Source organism: Drosophila obscura, unplaced genomic scaffold (genome assembly GCF_018151105.1).
Source record: "Drosophila obscura isolate BZ-5 IFL unplaced genomic scaffold, ASM1815110v1 contig_200, whole genome shotgun sequence".
Lineage (NCBI taxonomy): Eukaryota > Metazoa > Arthropoda > Insecta > Diptera > Drosophilidae > Drosophila > Drosophila obscura.
The window spans coordinates 2,405,824-2,432,846 of NW_024542791.1; the positions used below are offsets into that span (position 1 = coordinate 2,405,824).

The 27,023-nt window shown below is 43.1% G+C and overlaps 3 protein-coding genes and 1 non-coding gene across 13 annotated transcripts in view; 1 reads left to right on the plus strand and 3 right to left on the minus strand.

The window, feature by feature from the left end:
- Positions 1-22,530, plus strand: part of LOC111077467 (mitogen-activated protein kinase-binding protein 1) — a 46,350-nt gene extending 23,820 nt beyond the window's left edge. For 2 of the 10 annotated variants that reach the window (XM_041593949.1, XM_022371759.2), the window contains exons 2-18: positions 8,447-8,538; positions 10,108-10,351; positions 10,717-10,926; positions 10,999-12,144; positions 12,209-13,530; positions 13,604-13,923; positions 13,997-14,142; positions 14,466-14,510; positions 16,042-16,153; positions 16,419-18,992; positions 19,262-19,357; positions 19,437-19,582; positions 19,650-19,725; positions 19,800-19,874; positions 21,023-21,220; positions 21,291-21,447; positions 21,522-22,530. In XM_041593949.1, the coding sequence (XP_041449883.1) occupies positions 8,447-8,538; positions 10,108-10,351; positions 10,717-10,926; positions 10,999-12,144; positions 12,209-13,530; positions 13,604-13,923; positions 13,997-14,142; positions 14,466-14,510; positions 16,042-16,153; positions 16,419-18,992; positions 19,262-19,357; positions 19,437-19,582; positions 19,650-19,725; positions 19,800-19,874; positions 21,023-21,220; positions 21,291-21,447; positions 21,522-21,705 (7,143 nt within the window). In that variant the 3' untranslated portion in view covers positions 21,706-22,530. Of the gene's footprint in view, positions 1-2,846; positions 3,452-8,446; positions 8,539-10,107; positions 10,352-10,716; positions 10,927-10,998; positions 12,145-12,208; positions 13,531-13,603; positions 13,924-13,996; positions 14,143-14,465; positions 14,511-16,041; positions 16,154-16,418; positions 18,993-19,261; positions 19,358-19,436; positions 19,583-19,649; positions 19,726-19,799; positions 19,875-21,022; positions 21,221-21,290; positions 21,448-21,521 lie in introns of those variants that run through there. The other 8 variants (XM_041593950.1, XM_022371767.2, XM_041593951.1 and 5 more) reach the window with 6 other exon arrangements.
- On the minus strand, positions 15,527-15,597 carry Trnag-gcc. Its single transcript has one exon. It is a non-coding gene; the product is annotated as a tRNA-Gly (tRNA).
- Positions 22,531-24,710: 2,180 nt separating the features above from the next.
- On the minus strand, positions 24,711-25,404 carry LOC111076603. The gene has a single exon (XM_022370459.2). It carries the CDS (start codon positions 25,280-25,282, stop codon positions 24,905-24,907), a length of 378 nt encoding a protein of 125 aa, XP_022226151.1. The 5' UTR covers positions 25,283-25,404; the 3' UTR covers positions 24,711-24,904.
- Positions 25,405-25,600: 196 nt separating this feature from the next.
- On the minus strand, positions 25,601-26,619 carry LOC111076595 (protein lifeguard 1). The gene is made up of 3 exons (XM_022370448.2): positions 26,396-26,619; positions 26,079-26,327; positions 25,601-26,019 (listed from the first exon to the last, which is right to left on the minus strand). Exons 1-3 carry the CDS (start codon positions 26,501-26,503, stop codon positions 25,660-25,662), a joined length of 717 nt encoding a protein of 238 aa, XP_022226140.2. The 5' UTR covers positions 26,504-26,619; the 3' UTR covers positions 25,601-25,659.
- Positions 26,620-27,023: the final 404 nt, after the last annotated feature.

The window sequence follows — 27,023 nt, forward strand, 5'->3', positions numbered from 1 at the left end:
AGAGCAAGTCGCTGGTAACTTTCCCCCATAAACAAGAGGCAACTGCAACGAAGACTGCGACTGCGACGGCAACTGCAGCTGGAGCTGGAAGAGCGAGAGACATTTATTTTGGCCATGGCACAAGATAAAGAAATTGGCTGCACAATTTGGGATCCCCCATGGAATGGGTGCGAGCAGGGGATGTGTCGCTGAAAGGGTGAAAGAGGGGCAGAGGTGTATGTCAACTATGCATTTTTATACACTATCCTAATCAGAGGGTATTGTCTGTAAGTCTGTCTGTATGTCATATGATTACTTGCTGAAACAGTAATTAGTATAGCTTATGAGCTTCTAAAAGGGGTAGCGCTATCAATTGATTCTAATCGTATTTCCCTTAAAACGTATTACAGTTAATTTTAATAATTAAAAAAAAGAGTATCTTTATTTTCGTCTTCTATTTCCTTCTCATATTTCACCATGTGTTTGCTTTTGCTTTGTTTGTCAATCTGTCGGTGCAATGCGTTCGAGAGTTCGGATTTGGTCTCGGGGCTGGGGTTCGTTCGATCTCCCTCTCTCTCCCCCTCTCTCTCTCTCTCACTCTCTCTCTCTGTCTGTCTCTCTATGATGCCTGATTATTTCACTTGATTTGTGTTATGCAAATTGATTTTCTTTTCTGTCGTTTCTGCTGTTGTCTAGTTGTTTGTCGAGTGTTTTGTGTGTGTTGTCTGTTGTCTGTTGTGTGTGGCGGCGAGTTGTTTATGGAAAGGTAGCTACCTTTTTGATTGGCCTTTGTGCAATAGTTGGGCTTATGATTGCACTTGAACGAGAGAGGCCTAAAGCGTCAAGTTTATGCGTGCTGACACAATCACGATGTTGGGATCTTGAAATGAAAGCGAGATTTATGGGAGGGGGCATGGAAATGTCAGCGGATGGGGTTAACTTTTTTTTAACTTTAGGCAGTTGGGAAATGTGTCTGAAAACTATGCATATGGGAAATAAAAAGACATCACAGCATCCGGAAATATTCTACGAAAAGACTTTATTCTTCTATCAATTTTAGCGTACGAGTAATATAGTTTTAGAGGTGCCTTAATTCGCAATAATTTACTACATAATATTGCCAAACGTGTAAACCCGCAGAAAAGCCCTCAGCCTCGGACCCAAATGAAGCACAGCCATAAGTCATAAACGATTGGTCAGATGCTCGCCATATATATTCAGATACTCTGCAACAATCTCGTATAATTCTAGGGCTTTATTTAGTCATAGCCAGCGACCACATCTGGAACGGGCTTTGGCGGACGGACACACGGAAAAGCCATCTATCCAACTATCTGCATGGCCACTAAACTGTGTTCCACTTGGCTGACCCGAGAGTATCTGCTGCTGCTGTTGCTGCTGCTTGTTTTTCTGTTGTTGATTTGCCTAATTTCATTTTACAGCATACGGCATACGGCAGTTGTAGGGAACTTGTACGCCTACAATTCCAATTCCAATGTGGAATATGGATCTGTTTGCCCGAGAATTTATTGCATTCGGTGGGCAGTGCAGACAGACACACACACACACACACAGCAATGAACACCGAATGAACCGAACCGATCTGTATTGATAACTTTCCACTATTGATTATTCATATATATGTATGTAAATTATTAACTAATTAAAGCAAATCGTGGGTGACACAACTAGTGACATTTGATTAATTATAAGAGTCTCTAAATCTGAAACGCTCTCTTTCCGCTCTCTCGAAGTTGCACTTGAAGTACGCTTTGTGTTAGATTTGTGTGTCGAGAATCGCGTGTTAGAATCAACGATCCGATCGCCTTTTATTTTGGACTGTATTCCAAACGTGTTTTTAGGTGGGGAGGGGTTACCTGGTAATCGTAGTGGAAAAGGGTGTATAGGTTGTGTGGGTACATGAATATGTGTGTCGTGGCATCTAAGAATAATATATTACACTTAGTTATCTCCTACAATCGTTTAAGTGCGCATAGCAATTACAGTTTTTAAGATACTAAGCTAATATTTGGATTTCAATTTTATATAAATATTAGCTACCATAATTTTGAAAATCATTACGATCGGTTAACTATAACATTCCAAAATTACATCTTCCACTTCTGCTTGGGTGATAAAGAAACTTCTCGGCTAAAAAATCTTCTATCATAAAGAATCTCTTTACTGGGTATCCCTTAGTCGTAACATTACCTATAGAATTGATTCTTGTTTTGGTTTTCTTAACGAAATATGCAAATTAATGAGCGCGACCGCTGAGACAAGCCAGCGCGAACTCAGTTTGAAGATTGAGTATCTAAGAGATACGAGTGCGTGCTACCAAATGTGTTGTGTGTGTGTGTTGGTGTGTGTGTCTCTCAAAAACTCAATCCGACTGCCCAGTCCGCAGTCCCCAGTCCGCGCTCTTTTGTCTTGTCTCTCTGTCTTGTCGTCTCAAGCTCTCTGTTAACTCAATATCGATATGTGTCTACGACAACAAACGCGTCGTGTGCCTTGGCCGCCTGTTGGAATCGCGGCAGTTTCATTTGAGCCGCGCTAAAAAACGATACGCGACAACGGCTGACACAACACAAAAACAACAACACAAAACACACAAAACACGCCGATAATAACCGCAATAAAACGACAAGAAATATTTTCTGAATTAATTATTTAAGCTATGCTTTATTTGTTGTAAAAAAGAAATTAGCAAAAGCTCGCAGCAAAAAACGTGCAACGAATATTTTTATAAAAGATTCATAAAAGAAATCTAATGAAAAAATAAATGATTAAAAAGTATTGCAAAAATAATATATAAATCACAGAAAAAGTAGTGGGAACATGAATGAATAAATGGTAGAAAAAGAAGTGGAAAAATAAAAAATAAATGTTTGAAAAAGAAGTGGAAAATTAAGTTAAAGATACCAGATACCGCAACAAATAAAACTGAAAGATACAACGAAACGAACTCCAAGAGAGAGAGACACCGAAGAGAACACCCAACACGACCTTGACAAAGTCGCAAAAAAAAGAAGAAAATAAAAACCAAATGTTATAAAAGACTAGTCATCCGAAAAAGCAACGAACAAAAAAACAAAACCTTAAACTCAGAAATATATATAGAGGAAATATATAACAGAAAAACCGACAAATAAAGTATTATTTCAAGTGTATTATTAATTATACGAAACGCCCCCAAAAAATATTACGAATTTATATACAAAATACAACAAAAACACCTGAAACCAAAACCAAAAAAAAAAAATAAACTTATTTTTTGGTGGGCGTCTGTCTCAAATGTGCCATAAAAAAAGAAGTTAAAGTTTTACAATTAACCAACAAAAATAAGTGAAATATCTTTGGTGCAAGGAATGTTTTTGCCTGCTGCCGTTCAAAAAGGGATTGAGAAATGTTTGCCCCACGAAACTCGTCGCCAGTTGCCATCTACGGCAAGGAGGATGTGGCAGCCTATGAGGTAAAGGTCGTTCCACATACGGATGCCAGTACGAGTACGGATACTTGTATGTAGATGGAATGAAATCGGACTGGAGACTGGAGACTGGCGACAACTTTCATTTGAAAGCAAGTTCTGTTGTCTGCCTGCCGTCTGACTGGGCTTTTCTCTTTCTTTTTTGCCCGCTTTTGCATATTTGCCAAAGCAACATCCGTTTAGATATAGCTAGAGCTACAGTTAGATGTTAGATACATGTATATGTATCTGTATCTGTATATTTATCTGTCGTTAAAACATTGTTGCGGCCCACATGGTGCCGCTGGACCTGGTCTTGGCCGCCGCATGATTCATGTGGCACACACAACTTTTGTCTCCGCATTTGTAATGGATTTTTGTGGTTTTCTACTCCCGCTAGCCGCTACGTTGCATATAGTTTTTCTGTTGTTGTTGTTGGATCTAAAATTGTTTTGTGCCTGCCTCTGGTAATTATAGGCAATTACGGATCTCGTTGGCTGTCGGCAGCATCTAAAAGCTTGAAGGTATTTCAATATCGGTAGCCTTTGTAGAACTCTAAGGAATCTCAATATCAGCAGCTTCGCAAAGCTGTAAAGAATCTGAGTCTATCGGTAGATTCCTTTAGCTTCTCAAAAGGCAAACAAAGTTCCATCTATAATTCGTTTGTCTTGGCTTTGGCTCTGGTTTTTGGCTCTTATTGTCATAGTCATAAACATTTTGCTCACGTAATAGCATTGTAGATACAAATGTATCTATGCAGGTACGCCCCTCGTCTATTGAGCTTCCATTTGTATGTAGGTCTTTTTTGTACCATTTTTTGTTTGCTTTGCTATGAGGGCCATGTACGAGGGGGAGCGAATAAGCCGATGAAAGCCAATTGAAAATGCTGAAAGCGTGGCCACAAGAAAAGATTGCAAATAAGAATTATATAGAAAAAGAAATAGAATTTGAAAAGGAACCTATTTTGAAATTAACTGAAAATTATGATAGAAAAAATTAAGTTTATTAACTATTAAAAATTATGTATTAATTTAATTAAAATAAACTATAGAATAAATCAAATAAGGCACACAAATATATTATTTAAAGTTCCGTGACAGACAAAAAGGAGTGCAAAAATATGTCAATAAAATAACAGAAATAAAGTTAAGCTGGAGAATATATTTCAGTTTTTTTTAGTCTAAAACAAATTCTACGAAAATAAATCCAAACCACAAATCAAACTTTAAATTATGCCAACATTCTTCGAGTTAACATAATTGCAATTTATATTCATTTTATAAGCCAAAAGCAAACGAAGAATATATTCCTTTGCGCTGACTTATCAGCATTTCAATAATTCATGGATTAATTATTCAAGAATGAAAATCTTTTCCTGCTCCGGCGCCTGCTCTTTTATTGATTAAAACCGGGCGGGCAATTAACCGGGCTTTTGCGTTTTGTGGCCAAATCTGCGGCTAAGACTTGATGGAGGCGCCATCAGTTGGTTGGTGGATGGTTGTTATTGGCTGCTGGAGTGTAACCGAGCCAACAATTTGCGGCATGCCATGTGTAAATATAATTATTACTGAACATGGTTTTTATTATAAAATATTAATGTATTTTAACTGGAAGTTTGCTGCAATTACAGCCATCCAAATTGGCAACCCAAATTCGGTTGAGAAACTTCCTCATTTTGCAGTCAAGTTTGGTTCTCAGCCATTTGCATAAATAAATCTTTTTTGATGGCCTCTCTCGTGGGGGCTTTAAGGTAAACATTTTCATTGCGTGATTGTTGGCTGGATTCTTGGTTGACACCTGTCCGTGGCACATATATTTCAGCTTATTTTGTGGCCTTTCTGCCAGCAGAAGTTGTGGGCGGCAGAGTCAGATATAATCCCATATGGATCCCATGTGGGTAGCTATAGAATTTGGCCAACAATCCGCTGCAACTGCTGCGTGCATTGAACTTGGCTCGAAACAGTAAACAGCTCCAGCAGCAGCGACAGCACAAACTTCATGATTATCATACACCACAGCACCACAGACTACAGACCACTGGCCATTTCATTAACACAGTCCGGGCATTGGGCCAAAAGCCAAAAAGGCCACTTGACCGAAAAGTGATTTTGCTGTGGGCCACTGTTTTTCTCTGTGCTTCTTGACCAATTTACGCTATTTTGCTGTCATGGCCATGATTTCGTCACTCCATTGGATCTCGATCCCCAAGCCCCGAAACGAGTCAACATTAAATAATAATTAATTACCATTCGACTGCCGCATCTGTCACACAAAATCGAAATTTGAGCTCTCGGCTCGGCTCACAATAAATTTCGCTACTAAACCAAATTTGTAACAAAAGAATGTTTGCTGAATGTTTTTTCGGCTGTGCGCCGTAGCCGTAGCCGTTCTTTTTGGCAACACCCAAATTTGGCTTTGATGGATGGCGTGTGTTGACTTCCGTTTCCAAAACAAAACAAAAACCAAAGTAAAAATGTGTAAAATTAATGATTTTTAAAATTCTGTTGGACTCCGGTGGCATCTGTTTGTGGTGGCTACATAGAAAATAGATTAGGGTAACTTACCAAAAAGAGTGGCAAGGATTTTAATTGATTGTGAAGGAAATATAGTCATATTTTTCGATTGAAAAAAAAACTACCCAAAAAGAAGAATAAACAAGTGGAAATTCGACCAGAAATTTGATTAAAAATATAAAGCAGTGCAATATGGAAATTAAAAAATATATCCGTTAAATAAAAGCTTTAATTAAACCTTTAAAATTGCATAGAAATATACACATAAATCTGTTGAAATCCCCGAGAAATCCCCAGTTAGTTATTTCCATGTGCTTTGTGGCGGCATCTGCTTTTGCTTAATTATCATTTCGAAATCAAATTAAAGCACGCCCCCTGCCTCACCATTGCAATCAAAGCGCATGGATTAGGTTGCGCATACGCCCCGTAATTGTTTGCTACATTTCTATTTCCATAACTCCCCCGTGCACTCGCCCTCTCGATCACTACCTCTCTTACTCACTCCTTCTCTGCCACTTAAATGAAATCGATGCCACTCGGTCATGATTTCTGGGGGTTAGCATACAATACTATTCGTAGCTTTTATCACTATCATTATTCAGCCATGGTTAGCAGATTTGTTCATTGTTGCCGTATTTTAGTCATGCTCCGAAATTTGTTTACAATTTCACGGCATATTATTGTCATTAAAGATGCAAATATTCGAATGAGAGAGAGAGATACAAATACTGAGAAATACTGGGAAATACTGAGAGGGAGCGAGCGAGAAAGAGAGAAGTGTGAAACCGGTTGGAATAGATCGACCTTATGCATTAAGATATAGATTTTAAAGGCTGCGTATGCGTTGGTGTGGCTGTTATTTGCTTAAGTGAAACAAACCACAACAAAAAATATTCTCGTAGTAGACAAAATACACTCGCCCTCTCCCTCTCTCTCTCCCTCTCTCTCTCTCACTCGAGATGATCTCAGCCTGAATGTATTCGTTAGTTTGTATCTGGTGGGGTTCTGCGACGCAGATCATTCAAGTATCTTTCGGATGCTCTCTGTGCAAATGCGCCCGCATTGATGGAAGTGTTTTTTTTTTATGGAGTGCCTTGAAGCCAAGTGAGATCGCCCACTCAATTGGGTGTACTAATCAATGTCTATATGTACCATAAGTATTTTCTGTATATATTCAATGAATGCGGTAGTCAGTGGAGCAGCGTACTTCAACCTGACTCTTGCACTTCCTTTTCAAAATATACATACAACCTGTTCGTTCGTTCGTTCGCTTGCCGTGCCGTTCCGTTGTGTTCAGTTCTATAGTGCTGTACGCCCCTTAATTGTTATGGTTATTTCGTGCCTTTTTTTTTTGTTGTTGTTGTTGCTGCTCTGTGTTTTCTAATAACCCATAACTTAAATGCTTGGGCAAGATCAAGGTGAGGCTCTCAAGTGAGGCGTAACAGCTGCTCCGCTGCTCGACGCTGGCGGCATTTATGAACATAAATACGAACAAAATACAAAGAGCAATAGTTGTTTTGTTTTTAATGAATGAAATCATTAGCAGGGTCTTACGTTTCCAAAGTTAGAACTGTGCAAAATTATAAGGTAGTTAGAGAATTGTTGGGGTAAAAAAGAGGCAGAGTAAAAGTCGTTTTTCTATAAAGAAATAAAACACAATAAAAGTTTAAAGAAAGATTTTTAAATGAGACAGAAATAACATTTCAGTAATTTATTCTGAATAATTAATGAATCAAATTTAAATTAAATTTTTGGGAAAAACTATATATTTTGTTTAATAGCATAAAATTTCTTGAAAAATCTTAATTATAAATTGAAAATTGACTATATTCGATGCATTCATTAGCATACGAATTTTCCATAGAACATAGCTTTGATCTTTTTTCCTTAATTAGGGAATATTCCTAAGTCCCTTCTTAAGTGCCGCGCCCGAAAACCATAATCATAGCAGTGAAAAAATCCAAGATTTCTTTGCATTTCCGCTGTGGCTGCTCATTGATTGCCTTTTGATTAATTCAACCTCAAACTTTCTCCCCAAATCAAGTCAAAAGTTAACCCAAGTTTATTCACAAGCCAATTGATTATTATGGTAAAAATATGATTGGAAAATCATGTTAACATGTGTGTGTAGTGAGTGCTGAGGCATTTCTGTTTCGTTTTTCTCATGTTAATCTTGGGGTTTATGTAAGTCGTATAAGGCTGTGGGGGTTTGGGATATGCAAACAACCCAAAAAAAAAATAAATAACAACAAGATAAATGTGCGAATTGTGTGCGTTAGCAATTCACACAACAAGTTGTAGTTTGTTTTTTTTTTCAACTGAATGTTGGGCAAATATTACGAATGGTTCAATGTTCCACAATCTACAGAGCGACCTTGTCTGAGCCAAAAATAAAAAAAACAAATATCTTACCACATAAGAAGTAGGGACATAAAAGATAGTGATGCAATATCTAATGATTTCTCATGTTCTCTCTCTGTCTTTGCAGATAAAACTAAAAAAAGTCTTGGGTCTGACTGTGTGCAGCAATGCGGCGTTGGATGTTTCACCAGTCAGCGGCCTCCTGGCCTATCCAGCGGGGTAAGAAAAAAACTTTAAATTAAAGGAAACACACATACATACATACGCATCCGTGGATCCCTCATTTCCTTTTTTCTTTGGCCTCGAAAGAAAAATCGAGTTCCGTCAGGCAGAAGGTTGCATTTGGCACCGAAATGAAAATCTGCAATGAAAATTGTTGATTTAATCTCTCCACGACTGTCATACATGGCTGCCATTTCACATACGGGGGGACGGGGGGGAAATTTCAGTTAGTGAAATTTCTGTGACATGCACAGAGGGGGCAGACGAGGGGCACGAGGTAATAGGAGCGACAGGCTAGGAGGTGACATAACGTCAGCTGGTTACACATTTAATGTCAATGCGATTCCACAGAGAGTACCCTGCCGTGAGGATTTGCATATGTCACTGAACATTTGCTCACAATTGGCAATTACGCTGCGTATACGTAATCTGCATAATACTAATAATAATCATTATCATTGACTGATTGGTTAAACGGAGCTACACAGCTGGAGAATGCGGCAGGAAATGTCCGGGGAGTGACAGCTGCAAAGGGGAATTAAATGGAGCTTGCAGAGAGCTTGGAAAGTCCCTCAATTAGTTATCTTAGCACACCAGTGCGTATGCGTAATGTCAACAGTTGCCCTCAATTAATTAGGTGTTATACGCTGATCCTTTTGATTTGGCTTTTCAGCTGCTTTCAATTTCTCTTTTTCCTTTTTTTTTTTTTGCATCTGTTGCCACATTTCTATGACAGTAAATTAAGCTCAGGAATTATACCAATTATGTGCATTAAAAAAAAATGTATGCAGAGCACAGTAGAGCCCCTCTCAGCGGCCCCCCAAGTCTGTGTGTCTCAGCACACAATTTGTTGGAGGAAAATAAATAGAAAATGTGGAGAGCAGAAATGTTGGCAGCTTTAACAGCGAATGGGGAATGCTCTAGAAAAGAGGATTAAGGGAGCACTGAGGAAAAAAATATAGCTATAGCTAATTTCAATATATTTTTAGTTTACAATTAAATGTAGAACCCAATTTGTGTTTCCCAGCAGCTGATGACACAAGCATGTTTAGGGGGCATCCTTTTCGCTGAGGGTATAAAACTACATATACACAAGTGAAAGATGTGGGCGTGATGTTCTCATTAACGTTGAGCAACAACAGAAATAATGCTGGCTGAAATAAAACCCAAAGAGCAGCTTAATAACAAGGCAGGCAGGCAGCCAGGCAGGGAGGCTGGATGGCAGGCAGGCAGGATGCCAGGCAGTTAAGCTCAGTCATAAGAGGGTTAAACGCAGGCAGGAACTGGTTGAAGGGCAGGACATGGGCGGGCATGACTCTTTCGCCTCGTCGCCTCGCAAGGCAAAACGGAGGACGGAGAAAGGAAGCAACGTGGTCGGGGGTCGGGGCTATCCTTGGGCATGTTAAATGTGTAACCAACATTTACCCTGTGCCTTGGTCAAGGACGTCCTTAAAGGGTCACCGCCAAAATGATTGTGAAGAGAAAGAGAAATTGCCATTTTATATTTAATGAATCCGCCAACTGATTGAATATTCTGTGTTTTTTTTTTCTTTCGCTTGTTTACAGCTGCACTGTGGTGCTGTTCAATGCCAAACGTCAGACACAGGCCTATCTGGTCAATACCTCCCGCAAAGCATTCACATCCGTCGCCTTTTCGCGCTGCGGCCGCTACGTGGCCACCGGCGAATGTGGCATCAATCCGGCCATTAAAGTCTGGGAGCTGGAAACGCCCAATGGCAATCTGGAGCACTGCACCGGCGGCAGTGTGATTGCCGAGTTTGTGGATCACAAATATGCCGTCACCTGTGTGGTAAGTAGACAGATAAGAATCAGCGAAAAAATGTCAATCGATAAATATCGAAAATATCTAAAATCGATAAGTCAATAAATTTCCGTTGTCGTTCAAAGATTTAACCAAGAAATATAGTCAAAGAGGGAATATTTGTCTTAAAATAGTTAAATAATCGATTTATCGATATTAAAATCGATATTTTATCGAAAAAAAAATAAGAATTATCTCTTATGAATGCATTTTCATTGCGATTCTTGAGAGTTTTAATATGATTTCATATACTAGATGATACTAATCCATCGAAGACTTTATTATCATTCGATATGCATTCATTAAACGATTAATTAATTAATTAATGACATTCTCTCTCTCTTTTTTTTAAGGCCTTCTCGCCCACGGGAAAGTACCTGGTTTCAGTTGGCTCACAGCACGACATGATCGTAAATGTGTTCGACTGGCGGGCCAGCCTAAAGATGGCCTCGAATAAGATTAGCTCCAAGGTGGCTGCCGTTTGCTTTGCCGAGGATGGCAACTACTTTGTCACCGTGGGCAATCGTCATGTCAAATACTGGTACTTGGAAGGTGTGCGCAAGGTAAAAGCTCAGCATTAAATATACCCAAAGAATCCATGATTAAAGTTCTATATTTTGTTTCTTTATAAACAGTACAAAGATCCCATACCACTGATGGGACGCAGCGCTATTTTGGGTGATTTGCGTGACAATGATTTCTGTGCGGTGGCCTGCGGCAAGGGGATCTGTGCGGAGAGCACGTATGCCATTACCCGGCAGGGCCATCTGGTGGAGTTTAGTTCGCGGCGGCTGCTGGACAAATGGGTGCAGTGCCGCACCACAAATGCCAATTGCATTTGCGTCAACGAGCGCTTCATACTCGTGGGCTGTGCCGAGTCCATCATACGCATTTTCAATGCGGCCACACTGGAGTATGTGACGACGCTGCCGCGCACCCATTACCTGGGCGTGGATGTCGCCCAGGGCATACAGATCAATCACATAATGTCGGTGCCGCAGCAGGCCAAGTTTCCCGATTGCATTGCCATGGTGTTCGATGAGCAGCGATCGAAGGTGAGCTGCGTCTACAACGATCATTCGCTGTACATTTGGGATCTGCGCGATATCTCGAGGGTGGGCAAATCGCACTCGTTCCTGTATCACTCCACGTGCATTTGGGGCGTGGAGACAGTGCCATATAATCTGGAGCGAGAGCCATCGCAAACGCTGCCGGAGGATTGCTTTGTGACCTGCTCCTCGGACGACACGATACGCGTCTGGGGCATCGATGGATGTGCCAACAATGAGATCTATCGCAAGAACATCTACTCCAAGGATCTGCTGAAGATCGTCTACAGCGACGACGAGCTGCAGTTCATCAAGGATCAGGGCAGCTCCTCGCTGTCCGACAAGACGGCCAACGCCTCCTATGACGGCCGCAACGGTGTGCGCTGCATCAAGATCAGCCCCGAGCTGCAGCATCTGGCCAGCGGCGATCGCAGCGGCAACATACGCGTCTACAATCTGGTCAATCTGAAGCTGGTGAACACCATCGAGGCGCACGAATCGGAGGTGCTGTGCCTGGAGTACTCCAACGATAAGATCGAGCGCAAACTGCTGGCCAGTGCCAGTCGGGATCGGCTCATACACGTCTTTGATGTGGCCCAGAACTATCTGCTGCTGCAGACGCTCGACGATCACAGCGCTGCGATCACATCGATCAAGTTTGTGGGCGCCGGACTGAACTTCCAAATGATCAGCTGTGGCGCCGATAAGTCCATAATGTTCCGTAGCTTTCAGGTGAGTCTTGGCCAGAATACCCACGCCGAATTATGTTACTTAGCATGTGAATTCTTTGCTGCAGGGCAACATCTTTATGCGTGGCACCAATACCTCGGGCAAGACCACGCTCTACGACATGGAGGTGGACTCGAATTCCAAGCATATCCTCACCGCCTGCCAGGATCGCAATGTCCGGGTGTATGGCACACAGAATGCCAAGCAAACGAAGACCTTCAAGGGCTCCCATTCGGATGAGGGCAGCCTCATCAAGCTCAGCCTCGATCCCAGCGGCATCTATGTGGCCACCTCCTGCACGGACAAAACGCTGGCCGTCTACGACTACTACTCCAGCGAGTGCATGGCCCGCATGTATGGCCACAGTGAGCTGGTCACCGGCCTGAAGTTCACCAACGATTGCCGCCACTTGATATCGGCCAGCGGCGATGGCTGCATCTTCATTTGGCAGGTGCCGCACGACATGATTGTGACCATGCAGGCCAGAATGTCGCAGCAGCGTCTGCGTTCGGGCTATGGCCCGCTGCCGCGTCCCCTGGCCTCGATATCGCCGCCCGAGGGCATTGTGCTGGAGTCGCCCACCAGCGAAATCGAACAGCCGCAAATGGTGCCGAAATTCGCCGTGGCCGACAGGCTATCGGATGTGGGACAGCTGCCGCAGTGGGCCATGCGAAAGGCGGCAGCGGCGGGCGGCGACTCCGACAGCGGGGCGCTGTCCATACCCACGCCCAGTGCTCAGGGTGGAGGCTCGTCGTCCATACCGGCCATGCATGCGGCCTCCTCGATGGGCAATCTCAGCTCGTCGCCCAGCCAGCAGCTGGGCATGGTGGCGCCGCGGGCACGCGGACGCTGGGCGCAGCGCAGCAGCCAGCTGGAGGCGGATGATCTGCGCTCCAATTCGGAGAGCCCCCTGGGCACAGTGTCCTCCGTGGGCGGCCACAGCGGGGTGAATGTGCAGACGTCCGACTATAATAGTGCCTCGTCCAAGGACATCATGTACAATCAGACATATCTCAGCGAGGACTCGTCCATCGATTCGGGCATGGAGACGCGTCGCGGCGAACTCAAGTTCATTGGCAGCAGCAACAATGGCACCGTGACCGTCTCCGTGTCATCATCATCCTCCTCCTCCGCCGCCGCCCTGACCCTGGCGACGGCCAGCAACGGCAACGGCAACAGCAACGGTGCCATGGCAGCTGTCGGCGCGGGCCAGCAGCAGCAGCAGCAGCAGCAGCGGCTGCAGCTGCCCGACAAACGGAAGCCCGGACTGCGCTTCGATACGCCGCACACCCACGATCACGATGGCGATGTGGAGGACATATCGGATGGCGAGCGAACCAGCTCCGATCATGGAATGTTCTACAACAATCTGGCGCCCAGTACGCCCACGTAAGTCTATCCCCGATTAAATTATGTTCATGAATTTAATGGATTTCTCTGCCTGCCCCCCCCACCCAAAAAGTGACTTCAAAGTGACGGCCATGAACGAGGATGAGCTGCGGAAGTCCGTGCGACGACAGAAGTTTGAAAAGTCCGGCCTGCAGCTGCCGACGGCTAGTGGCAATGGCAGCTCGCATACCGCCAGCACGGGCACAGGCACTGGCACCTCCGACACCGAGGACGAGGGCTCCACGCCCAGTGCCGAGAATGCGGAACGTTCGCTGGCCTCCACTTTGGGCGGCAGCAACGAGAATCTGCCGCAGAGCAGTAATAGTTTCCTTCATGCAGCCCTGCCCGAGGGACCCGGTGGTCTGGCGGGGCCCCTGGAGCGTGGCACCACCAGTAAGCGCAAAGGCCCAGCCCCAAAATCCCGTCGAGTCCATTTCACATTTCTCATTTCGATTTCTCGCTGCAGGTCGTCGCAGCATCAGTGCCAAGCACAATACGGAGTCGGGCAAGGGGGGTGTGGCGGCAACGCCCACCATTACCAAGTCATATACCAGCACCAAGAAGGAGGAGCTGCTGCAGGTCATCAACAAGGTCAAACAGCAGCTGGAGAATGTGAGTACAGCACGGGGAATGGGAACGGGAGCAGGGACGATGCAGAGGCCGCCTCAGGGTGTGCCTGCTGCCTGCTGCATCTGTATTTGTTCTAGTATCTGTATCTGTGTTTTATTTTAGTGCTGCTCCATGGGGCATTTCTTTTTCGTTTATTTCCCATTTAATTTATGTATCTGTTTTCTTTTCCGTTTACTCTTTTATATTTTATGTGTGTCTTGTTTTGTTTTTTTTTCGGTGTCTGTCTTCCAACAATCTACTATATACCCCCCACATAATACAACAACACAACCCCCTCTGCACCCGTATCCTATGTGTGTGTTTAGGGTACCCGCAAAAACGGCATCAAAAAGTTAAATGTTATAGCCGAGGTGCCCCCCCCCCCAAATGAGTTCCATTTTCCGTCGTAGACGATACACTTGTTCTGCGTTACCTACTGATGCTTCTGCCACACTTTGACACTCTCACCAATGCTTACAGACTAATCAAATCCACAGCCAACATGACATTAAAGGAGCGAAGAAGTGAAGGGAAATTCTCTGCTTGGGGAATATGCTGCTTTGTTTTATAATAATTAAGGGAATCTCATATACTCGTATATATTTGTTCGCTTTAGCTGCTTTATGGCATTTAGAAAATTTTGCTTTATTTTGAGGAGCAGTGTAAACGATTTTTTGATGAGAATAGTGTAAAAAGAAATGCTTCATACTAGAATTATTTGGCAAGATGATCCTCGCCCTAGTATGTGCTGCAGCTAAAAGCAATCTGAATTTAAATAATGCTTGCTTTATAGCCAGACGCAATAAATATCTCTGATGCAGACTTGGTGATAGTCAGTCAATCATGGAAAAATAATAGACCTCGTTTAAAGGTGGAATCGATGGTGGATATACACTTAAATTATTCGAAAAAAGTTCCTCTTATTGTAGTGAACTAATGTATAGATCGCATGCGATAATAACAGCTTAAAACGTTGAAATATTCAATATAATCAATGGGGGATATATTTGTGATATTTCCTATTCTGTGTGACAAATACTATTTCACTTGATATTTTAGTTCCTATAAAAAAAAGAAACGAAATTGGCAAATGAATATATAGAAAAAAAAGCCCCATTTATTCCATACATTTTTAGAAAGAGTATATTATATTTTAATTCCCAAAAACTAAAAGATAAAACACACAGCTTATGTCTGGAGCAAAGATTCTATAGAAAAAATCACTTGGCAGTCGGACAGATTAGAGGACAGACCACCCTAGTAATCTGGTACTAACTGGAACACTAAATATACGGAGTTCTCTATATAACAAAATAATAATTAATAGATGTTCAACCATTTAATTATTCCACTAAAAAAGAGAAACAATAAACAAAAAAGATATTTATGCATCGGCCGGGAATCGAACCCGGGCCGCCCGCGTGGCAGGCGAGCATTCTACCACTGAACCACCGATGCTTGTTGAAAGCTTTCCAAACTTTACACCAATCTTGGCAGAGAGCACACACGTAAGACTAGCTAGGCAAATAGTTGCTGCGTCTAAAAATAGCCGAACAAGAAATGAAAAAATAACAACTAAGAAAGTTGCTTAGTCAGATAAGCCACCCATCGAACCACTCACCCATCGAACCATTCACTCCGCTCAATAGCTGACACAGCAGCCACAAAATCACTCACAAAATTAAACATGAACTGACCAAACCCACTCAAAATAATCAACTAACTAAAACTTAGGAGAAAGTACTAACAAAAATGTATTCCATGTTTTGTTTCAAATATTTCTTTTAATATATTATTTAATGTTGTATATTTTGCTTACCCAAAGAAGACTAATCCACAAAACCAAACTAGATGTTGCATAACTAATAAAAATCTTGCCTTAATTTTGCTCCAATTAAACAGGTCGGCCATAGACCCCTGAGGGGTAGCCATAGCATATCGGATCTGAGTCTGGCTGGTAATTTGGATGGTTCAAGGACAGCGGGCGGTGGTCCAGGACGTTATACGAAGCCAGGTAAGCGATTAGAGAGCAAAGCCAAAAGTTAGGAACCGAATTTAAATACCCCCGAAAACCTGTTGTTGGAATGTAGAAAGAAGGCTAATTGTAACCAATAAACTCTCTCCCGTTGTTTGCTCTCTCTCCTTATATCTCTCTCTCTCTCTTAATCGCTCTCTTGCTCTCCTTGTTGTGCTCTCCCAATGTGGTAAAAATTGTTGAAATATTAAACCGAATGCCTGCCCTTAAAATATATTTTTAAAACGTTGACTAACCCAATTAGTTGCTTCCCATGAAACTTCGCAGTATATTAGCTCCTCCGATTCACCACCAACAAATGCCACACCACCACCCAGCAATATTCCACCACAGCAACAGCAGAAACAACAACAACCTCAACCTCAACGAACTCAACAACAACAACAGTCGTACCAACAGCAAACAAATTTTGGCAGCAGCTCGCAGCAGCAATTCTTCAATTGTGCAGCACCCAAATCCAAGTTGCAGCAGAACTTCCAGACCATGCGGCAAGTGCAACAGCACTATCCGCCATATCCGCATCATGTGGGCGTGCATCAGATTCATCCGCCGCCGGGAGTGCCCTTTGGGGGCGGTGGCAGCGCCCATGCGATGCGCATGCAGACGCAGACAGCGCCTGCGCGGCCGGGTGTCAAGCGGAATCCGGCCGGGAATAATCGACGCACGCCCAGCATACTGAAGCACTACAAATCGTGTCCCGTGTCGCCGGTGCACGAGGAAGTGGAGTGGTCCGCAGAGGCAGAGCGGGGCGGAATGATGACCGCAGAGCCCAAGCGGCATTCGGTGTACGCCGACGATGCCAGGACAATACTGGACATGATCCATGCGGACACCGAGAAGATGATCGATGAGATAACGCGAAAGTACGGCGATCTGGATGAGATGCCAATGGGCGGCGGTGGAGGTGGAGGTGGTCTGCCCGTCTCCTATTCGATGCCGGCCAATCTGCGGGGACTGGGCTCCACGGGGGAGTCGACGCCCACACGCACCCAGCAGTGTACGTACGTGTATCGGGAGATCTATCAGTGCGAGCGGAAGGTCTCCCTCTCGGACATACTGCAGCCGGAGCAGTTTGCGGCGCGCGAGCAGCGGCTGGAGGAGGCGCGCTTCCTGGAGACGCAGCGTCATTCGAGCGCCAGCTTTTTCCTCAGCAGCTGCGGACAGATGCCGCACGAGCAGAGCCAGGAGTCGCTGCTGTCCGATGGCGGCAGCTACTGCAACAGCCTGGAGAGCGTCCTGTCCGACGAGAGCGACTGCAAGAGTGCGCCGCTGGAGCAGGCCCTGCTCGAGCAGCGGCCACTGCAGGCGGCGGCCATGCAGCGCCACGCGGGCATACGGAACTTCATCATCCACGGACCCGTGTCCAAGTCGTACGGGAACAGTCCCAATGCCTATGGCAGCTTTGACTACTACATGCGGCAGGCGGCAGCGGCCCGAACCACAACGACAACGGCCACCTACGACAGCTTCGATGTGACGGGCTACAATCTGGAGCCGCTGAAGCCGCTGCCCAGCTCCAAGACATATCCACGGCTGGCGCAGGGCCCCACCATGGACAACATACCCACAATGCGCTCCAAGAACAAGCAATACAACTCGGGTGTGAACAAATCGCTCAGCACAGACTTTGCCCAGCAGCGGCAGCAGCGCAACTCGAATCCCATGCAGACCAGAGAGCCGCTCTTTGTGCGGAAACCACTGAAGCCCAAGCCCCCGGTGCCGGCCAAGCCACAGAATCTGATGAGCACATTGACCTGCTTGGAGAAGCAACAGCAGCAGCAGCAGGCACAGAAAAAGAAAGCGCAGTCCAGGACGGCCAGTGTGGTGCAGCAGTTCGAGCACAATCTGCAGAAATTCGAGCGGGAGAAGCAGCGCGAGCATCAGCAGCGGCGACCGGCCATGCGCAGTTCGGTGAGCAGCGGCGCCCTGGCCGGCACACAGAGCTGCCTGAAGAAGGTCTCACGCTTCGATACGAGCGAAAGCAGCCGCAGGGCCACCAGCATGAAGCAGCGCATGGGCAGGCCCAAGATCAGCGTGCGCTTCAACACTGTCTCCCAGATCAAGTATACGCCCAGTGCCAAGCGGAATGCCAAGAGCCACCAGGAGGATGAGTATGTGCCCGAACTGGAGGTGGGCAGCCTGCCCAGTGACTATGGTGAGCGTAGCTTTGAGATGTACTTTGCGGAGAATGGCAATGCACCCGAGAACCTGGAGCATATGCAGAGCCTCAAGCTGTACACGAAGCCACAGCTGCAGGCCGTGGTCGATGAGATTCAGCAGGAGCGTGAAAAGTATCGCAAGAACATGGACAATGCGGAGCGCAGCGGCGAGAGTGGCGGCGGCAATTCGACCAGCCATCAGTGCCAGAATATAGCCAAGAAAATTGACATCATTGAGAAGCTGATTGCCATGGAGGAGCGCAAAATGGAGCAGATACGCCTGGCCACCGAGTCGCGGCTGCGTCCCTTCAATTGCAATTCCAAGGAAAAAGGCTACGTGAAGAGTCTCACCATGAACTTTGATATGTTGGCCAGGGGCGAGCCCCCCGACGAGGATCTGTTGGAGGATCAGGCCACCAGAGATGCCGATTTGTGTGCCTATGCGAGAAATATGCGCAGGAATTGCAGCCTGCCGGATGTGCTGGAGAGTGCGGATTTTGCCTACCATTTGGGTGGCAATGGGAATGGCAATGAAGTGGAACTGGCCAAAGAGGTCATTGCCGATGATGAACCAGACAACAATCCCATGGGCATCGATGATGAGGATGATGCGGATGATGATGATCATCCTGCTGCGGGTGTTTTTATGACGGAGCAAGGTTTGAGCCCCCCAATACCGTCTTGGTTGTTGTGCCTCTTGAGTTTCCACACCCCCACACAGATACACACTCCACTTTCATATTGTACCCCTCTTTGCACCCGTTTATGCCTAGTTTTGTGTTCCTTTTTGACCCAACCAACCCACCCACCCCACTCGCCATTCGATGATCGATGATCGAGCACTGACAGATAACAGATAATCGTAATCCCTTTAGCATGTGTTATCCAACCACTAATCGCTTGTCTACAAAACAAAAACCATTTTCAGGTAATCCCAAAACGCTCAATCCCATGCCCATCGAGGAGTCATCCATACGGCGAGCCTGCTCGCTGAGTGACCTGCACATGGGCAACTTTGGCAAGCGTAAGAAGACTCCAAATATTACCATTAATATATGCCAAACTAATCTGTGATATATTCTTCCCCTTCCTATATATAACAGCAAGCAAATCAAATGGAACACCGCAAAAGCCTCAGGTGCAGCATCGCAATGGCAATGTTAACAGATCGGCCAGCAAACGCAACAGTCTGCAGGGAAAAACTGGACTGGGTGCCTCAAGCAACTCCATGAATGTGCTCAATCAGGGTGTAAGTTGGGGATTAAATATAAAATATAATATAATAATAATTTTGACTTTGTTTGGTTGCTTTACAGAGCGACTCGGAGCCCGAAGACAGCAATCGGTTGCGCAGTGCCAGCAATGGTCAGGGGCGCAGCAATGGACCCATTGGTAATTCTTGACATACATATATCCAACACATCAACAGACAAATCTAATACTATATATTTTCTTTCGTTTTGCAGCTGCCAATCGACAGTACAGCAACAAGATCAACAATGTCAACAATAATCGTCGCAAGACGCCAAACTTTAGCAGTGGTTAGTACAGTTGTGCACAAAAACAAAGACACAGACTTGGGTTCATATGAAAACTAAATTTAAGCGCAAACTTGGGAATAAGCTTATAGAAATTGAAGCAATACCATAAAAAATGCAATATTTTGTTAGTAGTAAAAGTTTTTAAGGAACTAATTTAACGTACCTGCCTTAGAAAAGGATACAACACCCTAGGTACACCCTTCAGATATATCCACCATAGGACCGAAAGGGATCGAAAAACTGTATAAGAGCATCCATATAAGATAAATGTTGACGCCAAGTGCCACAATGGAGAAAGATAGAACTATACAGTGTTGCTACAGAGCGACAGCTTCCCACATAATCAGACAGCCGCCGCTATATTCGAATTTTGGAAATTCATTTCACTAGGGTAGAATATTTTCATAAATTGTTGCCTAATTATATAATTTCAAACGCAATGGGCTGCATGTTCACACGCCCATCGGGACAACTTTTTGGCCATACGCCTCTACACACAGCAGCGCGGCGTTTGCATTTTAGAATGAACATTATTTATGGAACAAGGAACATTTAGAAGATGCTGCTGAGCCTTGTAATTGGCACACAAAATCCTTAAATCCCCGATCCCGACTCGAATAGTTAGGACTGAGCTTGGACTTTAATATCGGTAGAGACAATGTTTAAAAGTTACCTGCGAGCAGAGAGCAGAGCAAAGATTATCAAAATAATTGGATTTTTGCGTATTTAGGTATTTTAATTTAAAGAAAATTCTAACTAAGGATGAATTGTTCTTTGGATGTAAATGTAACGAGAAGGAACGTGTGAGTCGCTTCTAGGGACGCGACTCTACTTTTATACCCGTACTCAGTCAGTATATAAATTTTTGAGCTTATGATTTTTTCTGCTAAATCTTTTATCTACATCTTCTCCGCTAGAGGGCACTCGCGCACTGAACGAGGCAGAGTGAGAGTTGGGTACGGGTATAAAAAGAAGCCGGTGTGAGGATAAATATAATGAAATGTTGTAAACGGTGCCTGAAATTAGTTTTTTCTTTTTGGAAGAATTAACCATATTCTAATTTATTTTTATACAATAATTTGTAACTATTTGCTTGACTTTTAAATAGTCAAATACCCCAAACTAATCGTACTCAATAACCCTTTCAGCCACACCCATGCAAGACGATTCCAGCTCCGAGGAGACGCCAAATAGCACCGTGAACAACAAGCCCATAGTGCCGCCCCGACCGCGTAACTTGGCCTTTGATCACAAGAGCAAATTGATCAACAACAGCAGTCCCAGCGCCAATGCCAACAAGCAAAGAAGCGGAGCGGCGAACGCAGAAGATTATGAAGGAGCAGATCGTAAGTAGAACCACATTTAAATGTGAGATAAAAGTGGGAGATATAACAAATAAATACTTGTTTCTTGTAGCTGAAGCCCAGGTGCACAATGTGATCAATAAACTTTATACGACAACGCAGGCAGCCATGCAGCTGCATGCCAACTTGAAGAATTCTCTGCTGCTGAAGGAACTGGAGAATGCATTGATCATGTCCAGGAATATGCTCAGCAGCATCCCCACAAATAGGTAGAGTTTGGCAATGAATATTAATCATCTGCAAGCAGATGCTATAGTGTGTCATTTGACTGTTCTATTTGCAGACAAACGGAAAAGACAAATAATGGTGGAGGAGTGGGATTAGGAGGAGGAGTTGGTGGCGGAACCAATTATGAGCAGCTGACAGCTGAGAATGGAGACTATCTGATGATGGTCAATAACTGTGCCGATCTATTGAGCAATTTACGCACGAAGCACAAACCCGATGACTGTGAGAATAACTCCTAGTGTGTAGAGCTTAGGCTAGACTAATCGAAGGCAGTACCCAAAAAAGAAAAAACAAGAAAAACTGCGCAGGGGATAAAACTAACTAAAAAGGATATTTATTTAACTAAACATAAAAAAAACACTCTGGCAGAAGGCAAACAAACAATAAACCAACACACACACACACAAGCAAGAGCAACAGCAAAACCAACCAATCAACTAATTTGTAATTAATTCGAATTAACAATTAATTAATGTAAACTTTTGCTTAGTTATTAGATCCGATAAGAAATCTGTTTCTGTGTGTGCATTTCAATTTTTAAACACTAATTTATATGGCAATAAAAGTCCGTTTAGCTTTGAATTCAATTCTATAAATGTTAAGTTTAATAAGCAAACAGTTTTTCGTATGTGTTAAGTGTTATTTGAGTTTAAGGCAAGAATGATAATGATGATGATTATGATGATGAACAACCGAATTGTTAGAAAGTGCGCTTACATTTATGCCTTCTTTTGTATATGATTTTGTGTATTTTGTATTCCATTTTTTTTCGTTCTGTTGTTTACCTTTACATATTGTGTTCTTTGTTTTTGTGTGGATTAGTCAAAATGTGCAAGACGACAAAAAAGAAAACACTACCATGATGGCGAAGAATTTTGTGTCAAATTTTAAATATTCCAAAATTTCAATTATCCATAAATATACTATGTATGTATTGTACTCCAGAACATTATACTTATGCCACACGATTATCAGAGTAATAATGCTTACGTATGTGAAAGAAACCCGATGAGCCGATGCTTTATGCGGCACAGCAGATAGAAAAAAAAAAAAAAAACATTTAAGCAAAACAATTTCCATTGAGCGATTTCCAAGCACTTTGTTCTGTAATTATGCTGTAATAGTTAATTAATCGATTGTATTTACAACAATTATAACACTACCTATAATTATATGCATACATATACATGCATACGATATGAATTTGTATTAGTCCTAAAGTTTACATTACAATAATTTACAACTAAACGAAATGTATTAAAATTAACTTAAATTAGAACAAACCGACACTTACGATTAATTATGCTATCTGCTAAACTCAAAAAACTAAACCTAAAAACAAACAAACAAAACAAAACAAAATAAAAAAAACCAAAACAAAAAAATCAACAACCAACTAATTCAGAAAAACGAAAAATAATACATAATGCATAATTTTTGAAAACATTAAAAATTGCTTTTTTTCTTCAACAACACAACCTCCTTCCCCCTCTTGCTCTCTCTCTCTCTCTCTCACTCTCTTGTTAACTACTAAACCTTTAAGCCCATTTCGATTTTGCGCTAAATCTAATTCTCGATTTAGCAACCAAGTTGTTTGGGACTGAAAGGTGACTTAACCCCGGCTAGACCTGGCCATATGCAAACGGCATATGGCCACTGGATCGACAAGTAGCGTGTATATAGTATAAATTCATAGCATAGGATGGGTAGCGGCCAACACCAAATAATATCAAAGTACACATTTGATTAATACAACTAACTGCCAAGAATCGTGTATTGTTTTTACGTTTAAGAGCATTGAAATCCGAATAATAATAAAACATAATTCAACGTTTACCGGAAGAAAAAAAAAACCAAAAACAAGCGAAAACTTTCTGAGAGAAAATGCTGCGAATTATCCAGAAATAATTTATGCAAGAGTGGAATATGTACAGATCATATCTGTATATTTATTCGATTTTATAGATCTCGTTGAAAATGTCGTCAAAACTAATTAGGAAATGAAAAAGAAATCAACAACAAGATCCAAGCGCTTACGGGAAAATTTCATCTCCATAGATCCCAATTACTTTGCCCAGAAAAGCTGCTTTCTGGCTGTTATATCTACAGAAGTCTTAGAAGCTCCCAATCAAAAGGCAAACCTGTCTTCAACGGCATGGTACCCATATGTGCACACCTTTTGATAGACCCAATTATATTCGATTTAAAATTACCTTTACCTTTACCAAACGCCTGGGTCCCGGGCAATCAGAGCCCATTAAAGCCGTCCAGGAGATGACCGGCACAGCAGGTGATGAAATCGACACGCTCCACATGTGCGACTCAATCGACTGGCCGGCCTCTGCACGCTCTAAACTTTTCACGGGCGGATTGGGTCGTACGTCCCCACACCCACACCCACAGTATGGGTGGGCATTGTGTGCACAACCACCCTTTTGATGGATGGGTGGTAGGGTGTGTGGGTGTGTAGGTGTGGGTTACAATGTGAGCAGGCAAAAGTGCCCTGCGTGGTTGTTCAGTTCAGCGTTGAACCCGGACCGGGCATCCGCCATTTGCCATTGATACTTTTGCCAGCCGTTGGGCTTCAATTAACTTGTGTCAATATTGAGCCAAGCCAACAACTTGGCCAATATGTCGAGGTGGGAAGGGAGTGGGAGAAGAGCGGTGAAGCAATATGGGTAAACTCTGCTACATGCTCTACTTGATAACTCAATCAGAATGTATGGCCCATGTTCAGTGATGGGTCGATGACTGTCAGCTCCCAACCCCCACATTGCTGAGTTTCGTCTGCACACTCTCTCTCCGTAGCCATCTCTGCGCTCCTCACTCTCTTTCTCCCTCTCACTCTTCCCAATCAGTTTTGGTCTCTTTCTGGCATTTATGTTTATGAATAATTTATGGCAGCGCCCAATCATGAGGCGAGGGAAAAACTTTTAAACGAAATGTTTTCGATAAATGCCAGACAGACACGCCCTTGCCAACAACGACTTCCACTCCCTCTATTTACAGAGCAAAACCCTGTTGAAAGGACACCACCCAAGGTACTTGTTTTGTAGTCCGCTTAACCGGAATGGCCGTGGGAGTAAATGATTAATTTAAAGTAGATGATGTTTCGCAACAGAAGGGACTTTCTTTCAATGTAAGCGTGCATTTACAGAGACTTATATTTATACAAATATAAGTGTATGGAACTGTTACTCTTAAGCGACAGTTTCTAATAATATTTTCTCAAATAAGATATATTCAATTTAGATCAAATTTATTTCGAAATACAAATTACAGATGAAAAACTCTGCAAAACATTAACAGAGTTAATCAGAAAAAACATTCAAAAATCAATTCCAACTGATTAACAAAGTGAACATATAAAATATAAAACAGCAACAAAAATGCAGCAACGCAGGAACGCAGGAAGGCAGGAAGGCAGGGGATCCACTCTCAAAAGATCACTTCGCAGTCATCCGTAAAGGTATATAGAAATGACGACACACAAGCGCCGCTGCCATGCGACTGATAATGGTTATAGCGTCTGGCCAGAATAATTGTGGCGACGGGTATCATTGACAGCACAAATCCCAAGCCGATGAGCAGCTTCCGTTTATTGGACACTTGGGACTCCGGACATTTGTTGGCGTTCCCCTCCCCCTCCCCCTCCGTTTTTCCATTAACCATTCCAATAGCTGCCATTCGCATCCTGTGGCCGCACTGACAGCAGCGCAGTTTGTTGATTATATCAATCATTTCGAGGCGTCGCAGCTCCTTGTACTTGTTGAAGGTCAGGCTCAGTCCATCCAATAGCTTCTGTAGCTCACACATGATTGTAGCTTTTTTTTTAAAGTTTTTTTAATTTTATTTTTTTTGTATAAATATATCTTGGAATTTTCCGAAATGTGTTCACACAGCTGCGAGGATTCAAGGCAACTGAATGGAAACGCAATGCTACACAAACAAATAAATTGATTGACAAAAAGTGCTGTACAGAAACTGAACTGATGTACTGAAAAGAGTTCTGAGATGTGGAATTGTAATCCAAATACTGGGAGTCGTATCTAATTCCGCTTGCTGTGCCTCACATCATATTTCTAGGTTACTTAATAGGCTCATAGGTGTTTGGACAATACTTATAATTTATATTTAATTAAAATACATTTACAAATTTTGTATTAGCAGCAAATAAACAGTCGAAACTCAAACTACTCATCAAGTAGGCCAATCAACATGAGTATGTATATAAACAGATGAACAATGTCAATGTAGATGGAGAGGGCGGCCAGTACGTAGTCCTCCTCACTGTACTGGTTCTTATGTGTGCCGCCAATCATCATCTGTATGTCCACAACCAGATATAACGAGTACACCAATATGCCCAGGCTGCAGTATACACAGAGCAGCCAATACGACCGGTAGAAGATCATCACAATGCCCATTATCAACATCACAAGGAACAGGACCAGCAAATATGGACCACAGCCGGTAAAGTCGCAGGGAGCGAACCGTGCGAACAGGGCCAGAGCCGTCACCAGGAGACCCGTATAACCAATGGCCATTAGCACCTAAAAAAATAGTAGAAGGTGGCAACATAGTTGCAATTTTAGTGCATTTTGTGACTCACCTGAGCGGGCAAATATCGCATTGTTATAAAGGATAATGTTATGCTCTCCGCAGCGACAAATATCGAGAGGAGTACATAATTGATTGGCTTCTTGCGGAATAAAAATGGGCAATAGCAGACCATTATCAGAATTACCATCTGCACGCACACGGCTATAATGACAAGCCACAAATGTTTGAGCAGCCAATCTTTGGCATCATCGTTCGTCACAAAGATGGCCATGACTCCTGTCGTCGCCAGCAGCATAAACTGTGGGTGCACACAGCGAAACGGAAGTTATCCATACCGGGATCCATCCAATTTGAACTATAACTTACTGCCGTTATTGTGCAGACTTTCATTATGAAGCTGCGCCTAGTTGACTTATCCTCGAACGCATTGTTGTATGTCAAGTCCTGCTGACTGCCCCGTGCACAACAAACCATCTTTGCTGCTGGATACCGTGAATGCTGCCCCTTCTATTTCTATTTACTTTTCTAATAATTTTCGTATTTTTTTCTGTTTGTTTTTGTGTGACGGCAAAAAAATAGTCAACTTATTTGGATTGCCACAGACAACGAAGCAACAGGGGAATGATCTACTAGTAAACGCTATCAGAGATCAAGGAATGAGTAATATTTGTAGCCGATTGGATTATTGTATTTTCCAGTGCAAAAGATCGTAGGATTTCATACACAAGTTTGTACAAGGAAGCATCTTGTAGTGGTCGTAGTTATGTTGTCATTATCCGTCCACTTTTATATAACATAAACATCAGCAACTTTCAGTCTTTAGTATGATGTGGCTGGAAACCAAAACTAAAAATTCTTCTTTATACTTCAAGGGGTTTAAGTGCACGGAAAATATCACTTTTGATTTAATATTAATTTAATAAGAACAATAGCTTAAAAAAATGTGTGTAAATAAATTGTTTTATTTCCAAAGTTATAGCTACATAAGTATGAA

Bases quoted from the DNA above. Each gene is read 5' to 3' on its own strand.
- LOC111076595 (XM_022370448.2), bottom strand. From the start codon at position 26,503: ATGGTTTGTTGTGCACGGGGCAGTCAGCAGGACTTGACATACAACAAT. The intron at 26,328-26,395 runs GTAAGTTATAGT...GTGCACCCACAG, and splicing joins AAGTCTGCACAATAACGGCA to TTTATGCTGCTGGCGACGAC. The intron at 26,020-26,078 runs GTGAGTCACAAA...CTATTTTTTTAG, and splicing joins TGCGATATTTGCCCGCTCAG to GTGCTAATGGCCATTGGTTA.
- LOC111076603 (XM_022370459.2), bottom strand. From the start codon at position 25,282: ATGTGTGAGCTACAGAAGCTATTGGATGGACTGAGCCTGACCTTCAAC.